This window comes from Chrysemys picta, chromosome 15 (genome assembly GCF_011386835.1).
Source record: "Chrysemys picta bellii isolate R12L10 chromosome 15, ASM1138683v2, whole genome shotgun sequence".
NCBI lineage: Eukaryota > Metazoa > Chordata > Testudines > Emydidae > Chrysemys > Chrysemys picta.
The window spans coordinates 24,971,509-24,988,288 of NC_088805.1; the positions used below are offsets into that span (position 1 = coordinate 24,971,509).

Sequence of the window (16,780 nt, forward strand, 5' to 3'; positions counted from 1 at the left end):
GGAATTTATACTGGACAGAGCTACGGGAGGTAAATGCCAGACACGTGGGGGAGACAGGATTGACCTCTACTAGCTCCACTGAGATAAAAACTCCAGTTACTTATCTCCACTAGCATTTTACACTGTGTTTGCTGTCTCCATAGTAACACACTTTTTGCAGTGAAGTGCTAGCCCAGTGGTCCCCAACCTTTTTCATCTGGCGGGCGCCAGACGATGAGCCACGGAGGACCGTGGCGGCAGAGGAGCATCCGCTGAAATGCCACCAACAAGGCATTTTGGCGGATGCTTGTCCGCCGGTGCACTTAGATGCCCGTGGGCACTGTGTTGGGGACCCCGATGTAGCCTGACATACTATTTCACTACAGTGCCAGTAGATGTAAAGCAGAGTGGCACATTCCTGGCAGGCTTGCTTCCGCATTGTTCACATGCGCCACACCCCATGCATGAACACGCATCTAAGTAATGTGCCACGTGCCCAGTGCTGTACATAACAGGAAGATGGCAACCCCTGCCCTGAGGAGCATACAATGTAGGAATTTGGGGGGAAGAGGGGAGAGAAAGATTTTAAAAAGTGTTGGGGGGGGGGGGGGGGGGGGAGAAGAGAAAAAGGAAGTTAAGCTAAGAATCAGATCATACCAGAGCACGCAGAAAGAAAAAAGAAAGTCAAATGAGACAATTGAGTGAAAATGAAAACCAATGTTTAAGGATCAGTTTATTTCATTTTTATTAAGTTTAACGTATTAACAGCAATGAATGCACTGAACACAATTAAAGGACACCCATGATTTTAATGCATTAAATATTTTACCCACAATATTCAAATAGTGCATGGGATGCTGAATGCCAGGGGTTCTGTATACCTATTGCAATTGTATCTTTTGTGAAAAACAGTGTGTTTCCATTTTATAGTGTCAACATACTTATAAAAGGTTTGTCCCCCTTTATAAACTGGAAGGATAAAGAATTTAAAAAATTTAGTTTCTCACTTTCAATATCACATAGTAAAAAAGGTTTTACAAAAACATTGGCTTTTATTACATTAATAGACTGGAATGGTTCAGCTAATACAATACTGGATTTTTGCCTTTGGACTCTAATAATGGATTTTAGAGCAGTAAAAGTCAAATTCTATCCTCAGTTACACTGATATAAATCCAAAAAACCAAAACAAAAAACAAAACACACACTGATTTTCACCAACAGAAATGTGACATCATTTGTCCCCCTCCCTTTCCCCCCCCCAAAAAAAATCTAAAAACATATCAGCTAAAAGCTTAAAACTACATGTGAAGATATCACAAAATGAAGCAGCAGTTACCTCCAACGGTACAATGAGATATTTCAAGACTGTGCTCAAACTGAGACAGTCAAATAAGAGATACAGTGAATTAAGATGTGGCTTTATAAAAAACACAAAAAGTATTCCATACTTTTATATTTCATGGCCATGCTGACATGCCTTTACCCTCCTGAATAGGACAAACATCAAGTATTTAAAAAAAAAAAGCCACATAATCCCTGCACCTGGCTCTAACAGTGTTGGTTTTTTTTAAATAAATAGCTTGAATTCCATTTAAAAAAAAGGAAAAAAATCAGTTTTATGAACACAATATTCCATTATCAGTTGGAAACAGTTTGCTATTCAGGTTCCAGTTTGTTGATCTAAATCTAACCCGAAAAGATGCATTTGTCACATATATAAAAACCCAACAGGCAGTTTTCCCTCTTCCAGGCTTAAAGATAGACTCCAATCCATATGGCATAGTCATCTGGTAAAAAGTAGCTAAATTTTACCCAAGCCTTTCATAATGCACTTAAAATATTTTTCCTTTAAAAGAACTACTGGTATTTAAATAGTGTTTTCTTTACATACAGTATTCATATATACAGTACAAGCACAGAACACAGATGCAAACAACCAAACATTCAGAAATTCTGAAGCTCAGGAATATTTTGGTACAAGTCCAGCGTCTCTGGATTTGAGAAAGATCCCCGCTGATCAACGTCTTTCCCTGCAATGATCTGCTTCACAGCCACTTCAACTTTCTTCCCATTTATTGTGTACTGCAAAATAAAAAAAATAAAAAAAAAAGTCACCAAAATGAAGCTGCACTCTTCTCTGGTTGCTTTATGGATGACCCAATGGAAAAGCCACCACCAAGGCTGGAATTGAATCGTTACCCCTCGCAGAATTCCTGCCTCCACTGCTACACCTGACACCAAATAGTTTCTTAAACAATTTGAAAAGCAAACGGAATTTGATGAGTGATTAGTGAGTTTAGTTTTGTTTTTAAGAGACAATACCATCAGCCTAAGCCAGCTCCCATTTACTTCTAGGGAAGCAGGATCAGCCCCTTGATGCAATAATTAAAATTTTGAAACTTACTGCCATTTAAAATTACACCTGATTTTCAGCTTTTTAGGTTTTCTAGAAATAGGCCAAAACCAAAACCCTAGATCCAAGAAGCCCTGCATATGTGCATGTGTACACATGTACCTTGATCTCAATTCCAGAAGCGTTCCCTCTCTTTATAAGGGGCCAAACCAACACCCTGCTTTTCAAAGCCGTGAGCTTGGAGATTGAGCCAAGCTACACAACTTGGATTCTATTTCAAGGACTTTCAATTGTTTCCCTAGAGGTTTAACTGCTGTTAATCAAAACAGATTCAGATAGAAAACTCAGCTTCTGTGGAAACAAGACATCATGAGGAGGCAAAAAAGATAGGTTCTCTGTGCTTGGGTTTCAGTGTTGCTCACCAAGGCACTACTGCAATTGTGCAGTGAAGAATTCCCAATCTGTGCTCCAAACAGTGGAATTCTTGGCTGGCAAAACCAGTAGGGAAGACCTGTCTCTCCTGTTGGCAGGGATGGTCAATCCCATTTTAGGGAGCACAAGGTGTCTCCATTAAGGAAGCCGTTGAATAAGAGCATCATTTGGTACTGAAAAAATCAGGCGAACCGCCGCCTTGTTTAGTCTAATCTTCATTTTGGTTAAGATAACTGAAGTTGCAGCAAGATAACTCTGAGCTGGTCCATCTGCATATGGACCAGGGACTCCACTAGCTGCTTTGCTAGATCTCCTTAAGGTGAAGCCCAGAAATTAGTCCTTCTGAGACACCTTTTCATTAATTTCAGAGCAGGCCAAATGGGCTTTAGCAACATTGTATAGTTAGGAAATTATTCAGGCATTTGGTCTAATTTTTCCCTTGTTTAATACTACATAGTTCTTATCCCTTTGCACGACCCTAAATAGCCACTCTTCTTCCTCAGTGATTGCCAGTCTGGTTTTGAGACGCGAGGAGGACCTAGAATTCCCAGTGAAGTTGATGGGAGCTGCTGGAAGTTCACTTCTCTTTGCGCGGGAAGGGGAGCTGGTCATACAGGTTTCAAAAAAAAAAAAAAAAAAAAAAAAAAAAAAAGAAAGAAAAGAAAAAAGGCTGGCAGCAAGCATTTAACTAAGTGTATGCTTAAGTGCTTTGCCAAAAATCGGGGCCACTGTGCTCGTTCAGTCAAGATACTGCAAACCTCTCCCAGTTCTAATTCCCTAAATACTAACCCTGAAAGGTTTATCCATACCAAATACCCATCAGACAGAACAGCAGGGGACTTCCACAGTTTTGTATCAGTTAACACAAGCCCAGTCCAAAAGACAGCATAGATGTCAAAGTGGATCAGGAGTTCTGACCAGATCAAGAATATTGTAAAAATTTACAATATAAATTGATGCTTGTGTGCACAGCCCTTTATCACTGTAGATTATCTGTGCACAGGCAAAAAAAGTTCTTTAAACATAACTATAAGCATGAAACAATTTCCAAGCCTTTTCCAGCGTTTTTGATAGTGGTATAAGGGATCAGGCCAATATTTTACAAACTAACTCCACTGATGCCTGAGTTATTCCCAATTTCAACCAGTGTAAAATGACACCAGGCTCAAAGCCCTATAATTTTAGATAGGGGCAGGTAGTTTGTTTTTATAAACGCAAATTTACATCTAGAAATAAACAGTATATGGAAAGATTTTTCTTCACAAGTAAAACCTTCAAAAGAAAGCAAGGAGACAACTTTGATCACTTTGCTGCAGATACATTTTATCATCTGAAATATAATTAAAATTCATTCCATTGTAAATTCAGTCACAGTGTGAACTAATTAACGCTCTAAGCAGGCATTCCTAAGAGGCTGGCTCTCATAAATGCCTCATCGCCATCAACTTCATTCTTTACATTCAGGTGATTTATGCATCTTTGAAATTTAACATTTTATGTAGAAGCCAAAGTTGCGGTCTAGAAAATCTATATCATCACTCAAGAGTGAAGTCACGAAGGTGGGTTTTTGTTTTTTTTTTAAACCCTCATGCAAACAAGACATGCTAGGCCCAAAGCTACTTATTTACAGCAGTGTAAGCCAGGAGGAACTCCCCTGCAACCAACAGACACCAGAATCAGGCCCTTGCCTGAAGTATGAAACCAAATGGGAGCGCCTGGTGCTCAGTGCCTCTGAAAGGCAGGCCACTGAGTCAGGAGCCTACATTTGGCTTTAGCTAGGCATCAATGTTTGCAAAATTAGGCTTACAGTGCTTTAGAGAAAATGCTTGAAGACTTACTACCCCCTGATACTTGATACCATGTATCAGGGGGTAGCCGTGTTAGTCTGTATCTACAAAAACAACAAGGAGTCTGGTGGCACCTTAGTCTTTAAGGTGCCACCAGACTCCTTGTTGTTTTTGAAGACTTAAGCTCATATGCACATGGCCTGCCAGGAACTAACCTGCACCTTCCGGCCTTGCCAACAGTGAGCTGCTCACAGAGCAGCAGGTGGCAACTGGGGATAGGGCTTTTAAAATGGAGAGGCTCCTCCAGTGAGTTGGAAGAAGGACAGAGGAGCACCAAGCAGACTCTTCTTGGACCAGGCTCCATAAGCCTGACTTACAACGGCGGAGGGGTGGAGGGGGGGGTGTCAGTAACTCCACTGAAGACAAGACGGGTTACTGTGCTGCACAGTTGAGTAGAATCAGGCCCAGCATACTCACCTGCACAGACACGTTTGAAAATGGAGGGTCTCTCTCAAACAAATGTATAAAGATGTCCACCACTCTGTGGAGGCAGCAGGGTTTTCCTTGGGAAGGAACGAGGTGTTCGACTTTGCAGAAAGAGCCCCTGTGGTTTAGCAGTGACACAGTCAGTCATTTACTGACCGTATACTCTTTTCTGAGGATCCCAGCTCCAGCCTTCCATATCAGTACTGAATTACGGGAAGCTCTCTCACTACTGAGTATATTTTTTCTGAATTTAGGTAAAAGTTAAACCAGGGAAAGTATTTTTGATGTCCAGCTCTGCTTTATCAGAAGAGAAGGTTTCCCACACTTGAGAACAGAGACAAGATGACTATATCTCTATATAGCATGCAAATATCCCCATTAAAGTACGATTCATTCACATCTGTGCTCACAAAACGGCACACTAGACCGGATAAAGGCCATCACCAGGGACTTCCCTTTCTCCCTGGCCTTGTTAAACACACCATATTAAGATCACGGATTTAGAATAGCTCAAGATGGAAAAAAAGATTCATTTCCACTGAGCCCATTCAATGGGCAGAGCAAGATATAGCTGTGTTGCAGAGAATGCGTCTGACATTAAAATGATGCTGCAGTGGTGCTATATATAGTGTGACTATAATTATATATTTGTTAGACAAATGGAGAAAAGTCTCTTATTGTAGTTATAGCGGTTGTTAATATGGATAGACCTAAAATTGAAATGCAAAACTGATGTAAAAGTGATTTCAAACATTTGCTCAATGCTCTCAAAAACATACCATTTGAAATGGGAAAAAACTAAAAAAGGCAAGCAAAAGCTCTTTGGCACACCTAAAAGCTAAAATTAGTTTTATAATACGTATTGAGAAAGCACAGAAAGTATTTTATAAGAAAAATAACAATCTTTAACTCAGCAGGGTACATGTATATTTATAAACCAAGGATGGGTAGAGAGAGTTCCAAAAACAAGCTTAGTTGAGAAAAAAAAATAAAAAATGTTAAGTCGCTAGGCAACAGACAAACTATTTATAAAACTTGAAAATGCTTTTTAAGATGCTAAAATTTCCAGGCATGTGGGTTTGAAGAGTGATGACAACTGCTCCTTAATTACTGCTCAAGGTGAGCAAGAAAAAAAAATTAGGCAGTGTTTTCATGACATACCGGAATGCCTTTGGTTTCTAGAATGAGGCTAGGAACATGTCTGGCAGACAGCGCTATGCGTATCGCATCCCTAATCCTTTTCACCAGATCCTGACTGAACACCTGGTCCGACGCCATCTTCAGGAAGAGGATCACTCTTTCCTCCCCCTCTTTGTTGTACTGTGGGACACAGAGGCTATCTGAAACCTCCTCAAAGGCTTCCACTGAAAGAGAAGTAAAGTGCTTCGTTATCACATGCACTTGTGTTTTCCACGGGATGCTTTTTAATTTTACACTAAAAAGGGCATATCTCCCATCATCTGTTCTGGCACTGATGAGGCAAACAAGCAGATATTGACTGGGATTCTTAAAGAGAACACCTAAGGGAATTAGGCACCCAAGTGCCACATAATTAGGTAGGCCAATCCCACGGAGAAAGATTTTCAAAGAAGTTTAAGACAATTAGATAAGCAAACCGCACTGAAAGTCAGTGCACTTGGGTGCTTAACTCCCTTGTGGTTTTTTGTTTTTTTAAATCCCAGTCATTGATTTCTGCTCAAGTGAACAAAGTTTATAGACCCAATAAATACTGACTTAGGTCAGGCCAAACATTTTGATATAGTTGTTGGATTAATAAACTTTTTTGTTTAGCACAAGCAATACTACCACAGCTAACTAAGGTACTGCTATACCCCCTATTATCACTGTCTGAGCACTTCTGGGTCCTTAATGTATTTATCCTTAACCACCAAGTGAGATAGGCCAATGCTATTATCCCCATTGTACAGATGGGGAATGGAGGTCCAGAGAGACTAAGTGGTGTGCGTGTGTGCATCCCTCCCTCCAAGTAGTACAATCTCAACTGCAATAAAAAAAGGTGAGGGGACATCATCAAAACAGGCTGATCACAAATTGGTTCAGTATTCAACTGCATCCCCAACTGAAACAAACATTTACTTACTATACTGATAGTTATACAGCAAAGCCCTTGAACACAGGGAGCCAGAATCAGATATCATTTCCACCAATGTAACCTGGATCAGAATCCGGCTTGTATATTCCAAAAACAAGACAAGGGAGAGACTGTTCCAAAGCTTACGTAAGGGAGTAACTAAGTGAAGTGTAGCCTAGGGCAATAGCCATGAACATTCTGAAAGTTGCCCCTCCACCCACAAGGGAAGCTGACCCTCCAGACTTCACATTGTACAAGGAGGACAGCTTTTACAGCTAAACAATACCTCGATTCACTATGCCAGAGGAATGCTTGACACCATCTCTCTGCCCTCCCTCATCGCTGTTAACTTTCTGCTGACTTCATACAGTCACACACTGCCTTTGTGCACAGAGTCACTTATGGCAGTAAAAAAAAGGCACAAGAATTTATTTCAGCTATTGACAATGGCTCACTAAAAACAATCAAGTACTGTCTAACAGTTCGCCTTGGAAGGACAAGCCACAGAAATAATGGATTCTCTTACAAAGTCACATAAAATGGTTTGCACAATTCTTGTAAGCCTTATTACATGAATGCAACATCTAATGAGGAAAATGCAGTGCATTTCAGTTAGTCACCTCCAGCTCTGTAGATCCTTTTGGAAAGGAAGCAATTTCATAGTCGGCAAAGCAGTATTTCGTTGTTAAGGATATCCTCTTTAGCCCCTTTCCAATGAAAGATCTCGTGTGTTAGTAGAGTAATTAAGCCTTTCAACACTGCTGTAAACGCTCACGTTTCAGATTTAAGGCTACACAAATGTCACAGTTGCAAAAGGTGGATGAAAGTTTCCTACCTATGTTATAGATTTCGGAACTTCCAAATCTCACTCCATTTGGATTTAGCGTACCATCACTGAAAGTTACACACAAACAAAAGAGCATTAAAAATGTAATTAGGGTTCGATGAAGAAGAGAAATGATGCAATTTACCAAGTTTCTCAATATTTGGTATAATGAAATATGCAGGAAGTTGTAGTAGAAATAGGATTACAAGAGACTTTTGTCTAAAAGAAGCTTCGTGCTCATCAAAATGAAGTTTTACACAGAATCTAAATAAGCCACATTCTTCCCTTCATCATTTGTTTCCTCCGTGCTCCAAAGATTCCACTGGTATTTCTCACTTAAACCTGCATGCACACAGGCCTTCACAAAAGTAGCCACCAATATCCAGCCATGAAGTAACAGAGCCAGGTGCTTTTGTGGCACTCCTTGGCATGATTATTGTGTCTTCCCCTTCCCACCACCTGAGGCGGAGCATCTCCATTTCTGCAGCACTTCTCACGCCCTGCAGACAGTGGACTCCGTGAGCTGAGCCTATGAACTGAACCAGGCCTGTTGCATGAAAAGCTGGACACAACCCTGGACCACTAACCCACCATTAAAACTAAGAGCGGATTGGTAAATACTGCCATAGAATTGAACAATGCTCCTGATCCTGATGTTCTATTAACTCTTCAAAACAAGCCCGGCGACTTATAACCAAGCAACACCTCACACTTAACCTGTAGCTTTCAAAGTGGTTTAAAAAGATGGGTAAGTACCATTATCCCACACTGCCATAGGAAACCTGAGGCACAGAGAGGTTAAGGCAGACATTTTCAGTCCCTCCATTTTCTGGGAGTCCACCTTGAGACATGGCAAGGCCTAATTTTCAGAGACACCGAGGACTTACCACTGAAGCCCACTAGAGTTGTGGTGCTTGGCACTTTTGAAAATTATACCCATGGTGTCTCAGGTTGGACCTCTGGCAAAAAACCCAAACAGAAGAACTCTAATTAAAGGATCCTTTTAGAAGTGCAGGCCAGTGACATGCTCAAGTTTATGCAGCAAATCAAATGCAGAGCCAAGAGCTGAGCCCAGTTTTGACTCCCTGTCTGGTGCCCCACCCACTGGGCCTTACTGCATCCTGTGAAATCCCAGCTTCTCAGCAGCATGACCTCTCAAAACCCAAGAAGACCTGTAGGCTAGCAATCCTGCACAAGTACCTTATATTAGCTATTTACAATGTGCTGTCCCTTAACTGTGAACTTATGAGCAACTGAAATGTTAGAACATAAAAACGGCCATACTGGGTCAGACCCAAGGTCCATCTAGCCGAGTGTCATGTCTTCCGACAGTGGCCAATGCCAGGTGCCCCAGAGGGAATTAACAGAACAGATAATCAAGTGATCCATCCTTTGTTGTCCATTCCCAGCTTCTGGCAAACAGAGGCTAGAGACACCATTGATGGACCTATCCTCCATGAACTTATCTAGTTCTTTTTTGAACCCTGTTATAGTCTTGACCTGAAATATACACATGTCCTCCTGCAACCCAACAGAGCCTGCCAACTTCACACATGTTCCCTCAGTACAGTTTTACCAAAATATACTTTACCTGCGGCCAAGCATGACGATTCCTCCCGTCTCAGGATTTATTTTGCAGTAGTCACCATGGGCCCAAACACCTGTCAGAAGGTGACAAAGTGTTAACCAGCCCATTTGCCATCAAAGCAGGTCTGACTGACTTACCATGCAACTCCAATTGAGTTACCAAAGACCAGAAGGGGACAGCACCAGTGTGGGGAGAGTGAGTTAAGCGGAAGATTAGAAGTTAAGTGTGTAGAGTTTAGCTAGAAGATGACAAAGGGGACACACAAGTCTAAAAGTATGTGCAAGGTGCAAGTCCTGTGATTCTGTCAGACTACTCCTGTGAATATGCACAGCCCTTAGCGCTCCCTTCAGGGAGCTATCCAATACTAAACATTCCAGGCACGATTCTGATCCTCCACACAGTGGTTTAACTCCCATGACTTCAGAGGCTTGTTCTAGCACGCTGCACAACATGCGTCTGTATGGAACCCAGATGAGGGTCCTCCAGTAGAGGTAATAACATGCCCGGGAGAGGGTGAATGTGGTCTTCCTTGGTGTCTCCCTCCACCCTATCAGTAATTCTGGGGCAGAGGCACTCTCTGGGACTACATGGCAGGCTCTCAATGGAGTCCACAGGAGGCTCCCATTTGCTTGCATGGAGTTACTCTGGATTTACACTAGTGCAAAAATCAGAATCAGACCCCTAGAAGCTGGGCCAAACATGTTGAGCCAGATGTTTTCTCTCAGCTACAGTGGGGTTAACATGGAGAAACTCCAGTGCTAGGAATGGAAATGTGACCTGACTTGATTCAAATTTTGCTTGTGGAAGCAGAGAAAGAACTGACAGGAAGGGGATGCAATGCATGACAGTTCGTTAGCAAGAGTCAGGCTAACTGTAACCCTAATAACGCGAGATTTGTAGAAGCGAAGATTGTGTGAGGCGAGTGGGAAAGAACTGTGTGAGAAGTTGTTGCGACCTTGTGTAGAAAATATTGTTTTGACTCTAGTCTACATACAAGTGAGAAAAATAAGATATCAAGATGGCCTATGTATAAACAAAATGCAGTTGTTGCTTATTATTGTCTGTAATGAAAGGTATAAAGGTTTGCTGTAATTGTTTACCTGTAGAGAGACCTGTTTAGCTCTCTCCCTCTAAGCAATTGTTAGAGAAAATAAAGTACCTGACTTGCTGTACCCAAACAAAAAATGAGAACTCTTATTCTCCGACATGCTCAAGGACAAACAACTCCAACCATGTATGCGCAGGCACCACTCCATTCCTCAGCTAACCAGTTTTATACTTAGCTTCAACCCGAAACACATTTCTACAGACCACCACAAAAAATGGGGTTTCCAACAGATCACTGAAACTACAGGTTTCTCAGAGAAGACTGCTGTCAAACACAGCGATCTGTTCTTTTAGAGTTGTGGTTGCTAGGGGTGCACATGCACACTCTTTTACTTGGTTTCAGTGGTCCCTTTTGTGCTTAAAGACCCCCTCTGTTTAATGGCCAGTTAAAATGTACTGTACTATAACTGCCAAAGCATCAAGAAGAACCTAGTACTATACAGCCAAAGGAAGAAATAATCTATTGTTAAAAGTAAGCGCACACCTCTTTCCAGCAGAAAGCTTACAAAACAAACAAACAAGACAGACGATGTGTCTGTGTATTGGTAACTACTGTCACAGCTAGGCAGAATGTGTGCTGTGGTTTTCTACGCAGTCTTTCAAATGGTAGTAAGACAGCAATGGAAGAACACAAAGACTGTTTTGATTTGTGACTGTGGAACAGTTTGTGTGGAAAGCTGTCAAAGATCTGTTTTAAGCATATCAGGGCTTTATTTTATTTAGAGTAAGACTTATTTCATGGTGTACGATCCTATGCTATCTACTAGGAAGAAAAAAAACAAAAACTTTATAAAGCAACAGAGGGTCCTGTGGCACCTTTGAGACTAACAGAAGTACTGGGAGCATAAGCTTTCGTGGGTAAGAACCTCACTTCTTCAGATGCAAGTAATGGAAATCTCCAGAGGCAGGTATATATCAGTGTGGAGATAACGAGGTTAGTTCAATCAGGGAGGATGAGGTGCTCTGCTAGCAGTTGAGGTGTGAACACCAAGGGAGGAGAAACTGTTTCTGTAGTTGGATAGCCATTCACAGTCTTTGTTTAATCCTGATCTGATGGTGTCAAATTTGCAAATGAACTGGAGCTCAGCAGTTTCTCTTTGGAGTCTGGTCCTGAAGTTTTTTTGCTGTAAGATGGCAACCTTTACATCTGCTATTGTGTGGCCAGGGAGGTTGAAGTGTTCTCCTACAGGTTTTTGTATATTGCCATTCCTGATATCTGACTTGTGTCCATTTATCCTCTTGCGTAGTGACTGTCCAGTTTGGCCAATGTACATAGCAGAGGGGCATTGCTGGCATATATAACATTGGTGGACGTGCAGGTGAATGAGCCGGTGATGTTGTAGCTGATCTGGTTAGGTCCAGTGATGGTGTTGCTGGTGTAGATATGTGGGCAGAGTTGGCATCGAGGTTTGTTGCATGGGTTGGTTCCTGAGTTAGAGTTGTTATGGTGCGGTGCGTGGTTGCTGGTGAGAATATGCTTAAGGTTGGCAGGTTGTCTGTGGGCGAGGACTGGCCTGCCTCCCAAGGTCTGTGAAAGTGAGGGATCATTGTCCAGGATGGGTTGTAGATAATTGATGATGCGTTGGAGAGGTTTAAGCTGAGGACTGTAGGTGATGGCCAGTGGAGTTCTGTTGGTTTCTCTTCTGGGCCTGTCTTTTAGCAGGAGGCTTCTGGGTACACGTCTGGCTCTGTTGATTTGTTTCTTTATTTCCTTGTGTGGGTATCGTAGTTTTGAGAATGCTTGGTGAAGATCTTGTAGGTGTTGGTCTCTGTCTGAGGGGTTGGAGCAGATGCGATTGTACCTCAGTGCTTGGCTGTAGACGATGGATCGTGTGGTGTGACCGGGGTGGAAGCTGGAGGCATGAAGGTAGGCGTAGCGGTCGGTGGGTTTTCGGTATAGGGTGGTGTTAATGTGGCCATCGCTTATTTGTACGGTGGTGTCCAGGAAGTGGACCTCCTGTGTAGATTGGTCCAGGCTGAGGTTGATGGTGGGGTGGAAGCTGTTGAAAGCATGGTGAAATTCTTCCAGGGCCTCCTTCCCATGGGTCCAGATGATGAAGATGTCATCAATATAGCGTAGGTAGAGAAGGGGCATGAGTGGACGGGAGCTGAGGAAGCGTTGTTCCAGGTCAGCCATAAAAATGTTGGCATATTGTGGGGCCATGCGGGTGCCCATAGCGGTGCCACTGGTCTGGAGGTATATATTGTCACCAAATTTAAAATAATTGTGCGTGAGGATAAAGTCACAGAGCTCAGCAATAAGTTGTGCTGTGTCATCATCAGGGATACTGTTCCTGACAGCTTGTATTCCATCTGTATGTGGGATGTTTGTGTAGAGAGCCTCTACATCCATGGTGGCTAGGATGGTGTTTTCTGGGAGGTCACCAATGCATTGTGGAAATCTGTGGTGTCACGGAGATAGCTGGGAGTGCTGGTGGCGTAGGGTCTGAGTAGGGAGTCCACATATCCAGACAGTCCTTCAGTGAGAGTGCCAATGCCCGAGATGACGGGGCGTCCAGGATTTCCAGGTTTGTGGATCTTAGGTAGTAGATAGAATAACCCCGGTCGGGGCTCTAAGGGTATGTTGATTTGTTCCTGTGTTAGTGTAGGGAGTGTCCTGAGTAGATGGTGTAGTTTCTTAGTGTATTCCTCAGTGGGATCTGAGGAAAGCGGCCTGTAGAATTGGGTATTGGAGAGTTGTCTGGCAGCCTCCTTCTGGTAGTCAGACCTGTTCATGATGCCAACAGCACCTCCTTTATCAGCCTCTTTGATGATAATGTCAGGGTGGTTTCTGAGGCTGTGGATGGCATTGCGTTCTGCACGACTTAGGTTATGAGGCAAGCGATGTCGTTTTTCCACAATTTCTGCCTGTGCACGTCGGCGGAAGCATTCTATGTATAGGTCCAGACTGTCATTTCGACCCTCAGGAGGAGTCCATGTGGAGTTCTTCTTCCTGTGTTGTTGGTGGGAGGGTATCTGTGTATCAGTGCGCTGTTCAGTGTTATCATGAAAGTATTCTTTGAGTCGGAGGCGGCGAAAGTAGGCTTCCAGATCACCACAGAACTGTATCATGTTTGTGGGGGTGCTGGGGCAAAAGGAGAGTCCCCGAGATAGGACAGACTCTTCTGCTGGGTTGAGTGTGTAGCTGGATAAATTGACGATATTGCTGGGTGAGTTAGGGGTACCCCTGTTGTGGCCCCATGTGGCAGGTAGGATTTTAGACAGCTTACGGTCCTTTTTCCTTTGTAGAGAGGTGAAGTGTGTAATGTAGATCTCCTGTCTTATTTTAGTAAAGTCCGTTTGTGTGGAGGGTTGGTTATTTATGAGAGTCTCCAGGTTGGAGAGCTCTTTCTTGATGTTTTTCTGTTTGCTGTATAGGATGCTGATCAGGTGGTTCCTCAGTTTCTTTGATAACGTATGGCATAATCTCTCACTGTGGTCTGTGCAGTATGTAGATAGTAGAACAACAACAAGTGTCTGCATTTCAAAGTTTTAATGTGTGGGGTCTCGCCGAGCATGGTGATGTCAAGCAGTCGTCCCCCTTCCCCACCCCCAAGGAAGTAAACTGGCCACTTGGTATAAACAATGGGACAGAAAAGGTGGCTAAAGTTATAAACATGGCAGCAATAGCTTAATATTGCTTATAAAATAAGAAAAGGGCCCAGGAATGGAACAGTAATCAGACCCCTGTGGTTAAGTGCAAGGTAGCACTCTCCTACTGTAGAGTGTGGCTTCTCGCAGTTACTCACTTGAAACGTCTTTGTGAGGCTGTGATTGATAAATGTCTCCATCTAGCTCTGAAAAGAAGTGGACTCGAGGTCTTGATCCCACAAGCCCTTGCCCAACATGCAGCAGGGAGTGCAATGTTGCTGTACTTCAGTGCAAGTGTGAGCAAAGGCTATGGGTGGACCCAGTCCCCCAGAATAAGCACAAGCCAGCATCTAACCCACTGTATATCTGTCCCCTTACTCTTATCAGCACAGGGCTGGTGTGTGAGTGGAGAACGTGCATGTCACACAAGATACTGGCTTATCCCTCACACTAATGAGGTACTAGGCCAGGGCTCATCTCCTAGGACTCACTTCCAATACTAGGCAGCAACAGTCTGGTATCAATATAATAGCACTCAATAGAAGATTGCTCCTTTCACATATATACACCCAACAGCGTACGCCTATGGTGAGCCAGATCAAGTTGCTGTAGCAGTCCTATCTGCCTAATGACAGCAGTAACAGAAAGGAATTAGTTTTCCAGAAATTCAAATTTGACTAACCCAGACTGAAATTCAGACCAAAGCACCAGGGAATAAATAGCAAGATATTTATCAGACATTTGTTACAATTGCCACCCTAGCAAATCTAGATACTGTATCTGCCCAAATGTGGGAAAGAGCAGGCTTATAATTTTGTAAACAACTGCCAGTTCTATATGCCTGGTCAGTTCAAATAATGAACTAAGCATTTCACTACATACCTGGGAATTTTGAAAAATAAGCTTTCCTGTATTTGTTTCCATTCTCATCATTCCAGAAGTGCGTAGGCTGACAGGGCATAGGCTTGGTACAAACCAGCTCTCCGCTTTCCCCCCAAACTGGTTCGCCTGTTTACAAATAGAAACAGATTTTCTGCATTTCCCTTTTGTAAACTGCTGCGTACCGAAGCAAAGCACATAGGATTATCCTCTGCATAATGGTAACACCAAGAGGCCCTGTCACTCTGGACATTGCCAGCTGATCTAAAAAGTTTATGGGCAATGGGCTAAATTCAACCTTGATTTAACTTCAGAGTGTAAGGTTAGATGATCTAATGGTCCCCTCTGCTCTAGCCTCTCCCAAATACCCCTATATTAAAACCAAAGACTCCAATTAGACCAAGGTAGTTCAGTCCTCAGGAGCTAAACAGGAAAGGACAAAGTACTACCCATGCCCAAGGTCCCTAGAATGGCAGGAAACTGATTAGGTGAGATACACCCAGATGATCACAGCAGGCAAATCATACTCCACATTGCAGAGGAAGGCCAAAAAAAATTATTAAAATTTAATGGAATTACGTCAGTGGTGAATTTAGTCCAGTGTCTGGTATAGACAGTTTTTAATTGGACAGGACTGTAACTAGTAAACACAAATACAAGATGTTGGGATATGGTCTCATACTAACCCAGGATCCCAAACAGCCATCAGATTTGATCAGTCCAGTTTCTTGTGGGACAAGCTTCCACACCAAAGACCACCACCATTAAGGGCACGGTTGTGAAACAGTTTTGAGATCACTAACTCATTTACAGCTAGCCACTTAGCCACAAGATGGCTACCACTTTTGGTCACTGGGTTGGAATATCAGCTGATCAAGAGATGAGACAGTGTCTCTATCAGTCTCATAAATCACCATCCAAATTCCTGCAGCTATTACATTTTAGTTAGAAATTCCTATGGAGTTGACTAGAAAATGGTTACCTTCATCATTCCATGCTTCCACTGCCATGCCCAGGTTCCTGGCCTGAATCTCTCCTTTGTAAACCGGGATTGTAACATTCTGACCCATGAAACATGAAATGATATCTGTTCCACCTATAACAAAAGGAGGACACTTAGAATTCAGACACTTTTAAAGAACTTATTTTTAAAAGATCAAATAAAGGCCATGTGAGTTCTTATTTTATTTTCACATAATACTGAAAAAAAACTCAGTCCACTTTAAGTAACGAAACCTAAAATACAAATTGTAAATTGCATAGAAATAGTAGACAATGAAGAAAGTTTGAGGCTTTTCTTACAATGTGCATGCCCTTTGTATAGGCATATACCTTAGGGATTGAATTTTCTTCTCCTACTAGTTTAACACTAGTATAAGCTTCATTAACGTCACTGGAGTAACTCCTAATTTACATGGAGTGAGAGTGGCGATTCAGGCCCTTAGTCAACAGTTAGGTCACAGATTCATAGATGTTTGAGATGAGGAAATGACACTATGCCATTTGGTTCCTTGTGGCATCTCGCAATCAAACAATATAGCTGGACTAGATAGGTGCTGTTGGTCTGGTTATTTCTTGTTCTTGTGCATTAGCACAAATGTAGTTATGTTTGGGATCTTGGCACTCATGGGGAATATTTAAGCCTTAATTTAAAAAA

The 16,780-nt window shown here is 42.5% G+C and overlaps 1 protein-coding gene across 2 annotated transcripts in view; it reads right to left on the reverse strand.

Annotated features, from left to right (window-relative positions):
* Positions 1 to 699: 699 nt before the first annotated feature.
* Positions 700 to 16,780, reverse strand: part of AACS (acetoacetyl-CoA synthetase) — a 64,688-nt gene continuing 48,607 nt past the window's right edge. Inside the window, exons 13-19 of one of the 2 annotated variants that reach the window (XM_065568665.1) lie at positions 16,106 to 16,219; positions 15,127 to 15,252; positions 9,550 to 9,619; positions 7,968 to 8,026; positions 6,202 to 6,404; positions 5,032 to 5,158; positions 1,930 to 2,064 (exon numbers count right to left, since the gene is read on the reverse strand). In XM_065568665.1, the coding sequence (XP_065424737.1) occupies positions 5,066 to 5,158; positions 6,202 to 6,404; positions 7,968 to 8,026; positions 9,550 to 9,619; positions 15,127 to 15,252; positions 16,106 to 16,219 (665 nt within the window). In that variant the 3' untranslated portion in view covers positions 1,930 to 2,064; positions 5,032 to 5,065. Of the gene's footprint in view, positions 2,065 to 5,031; positions 5,159 to 6,201; positions 6,405 to 7,967; positions 8,027 to 9,549; positions 9,620 to 15,126; positions 15,253 to 16,105; positions 16,220 to 16,780 lie in introns of both variants that reach the window. The other variant, XM_005299573.5, reaches the window with a different exon arrangement.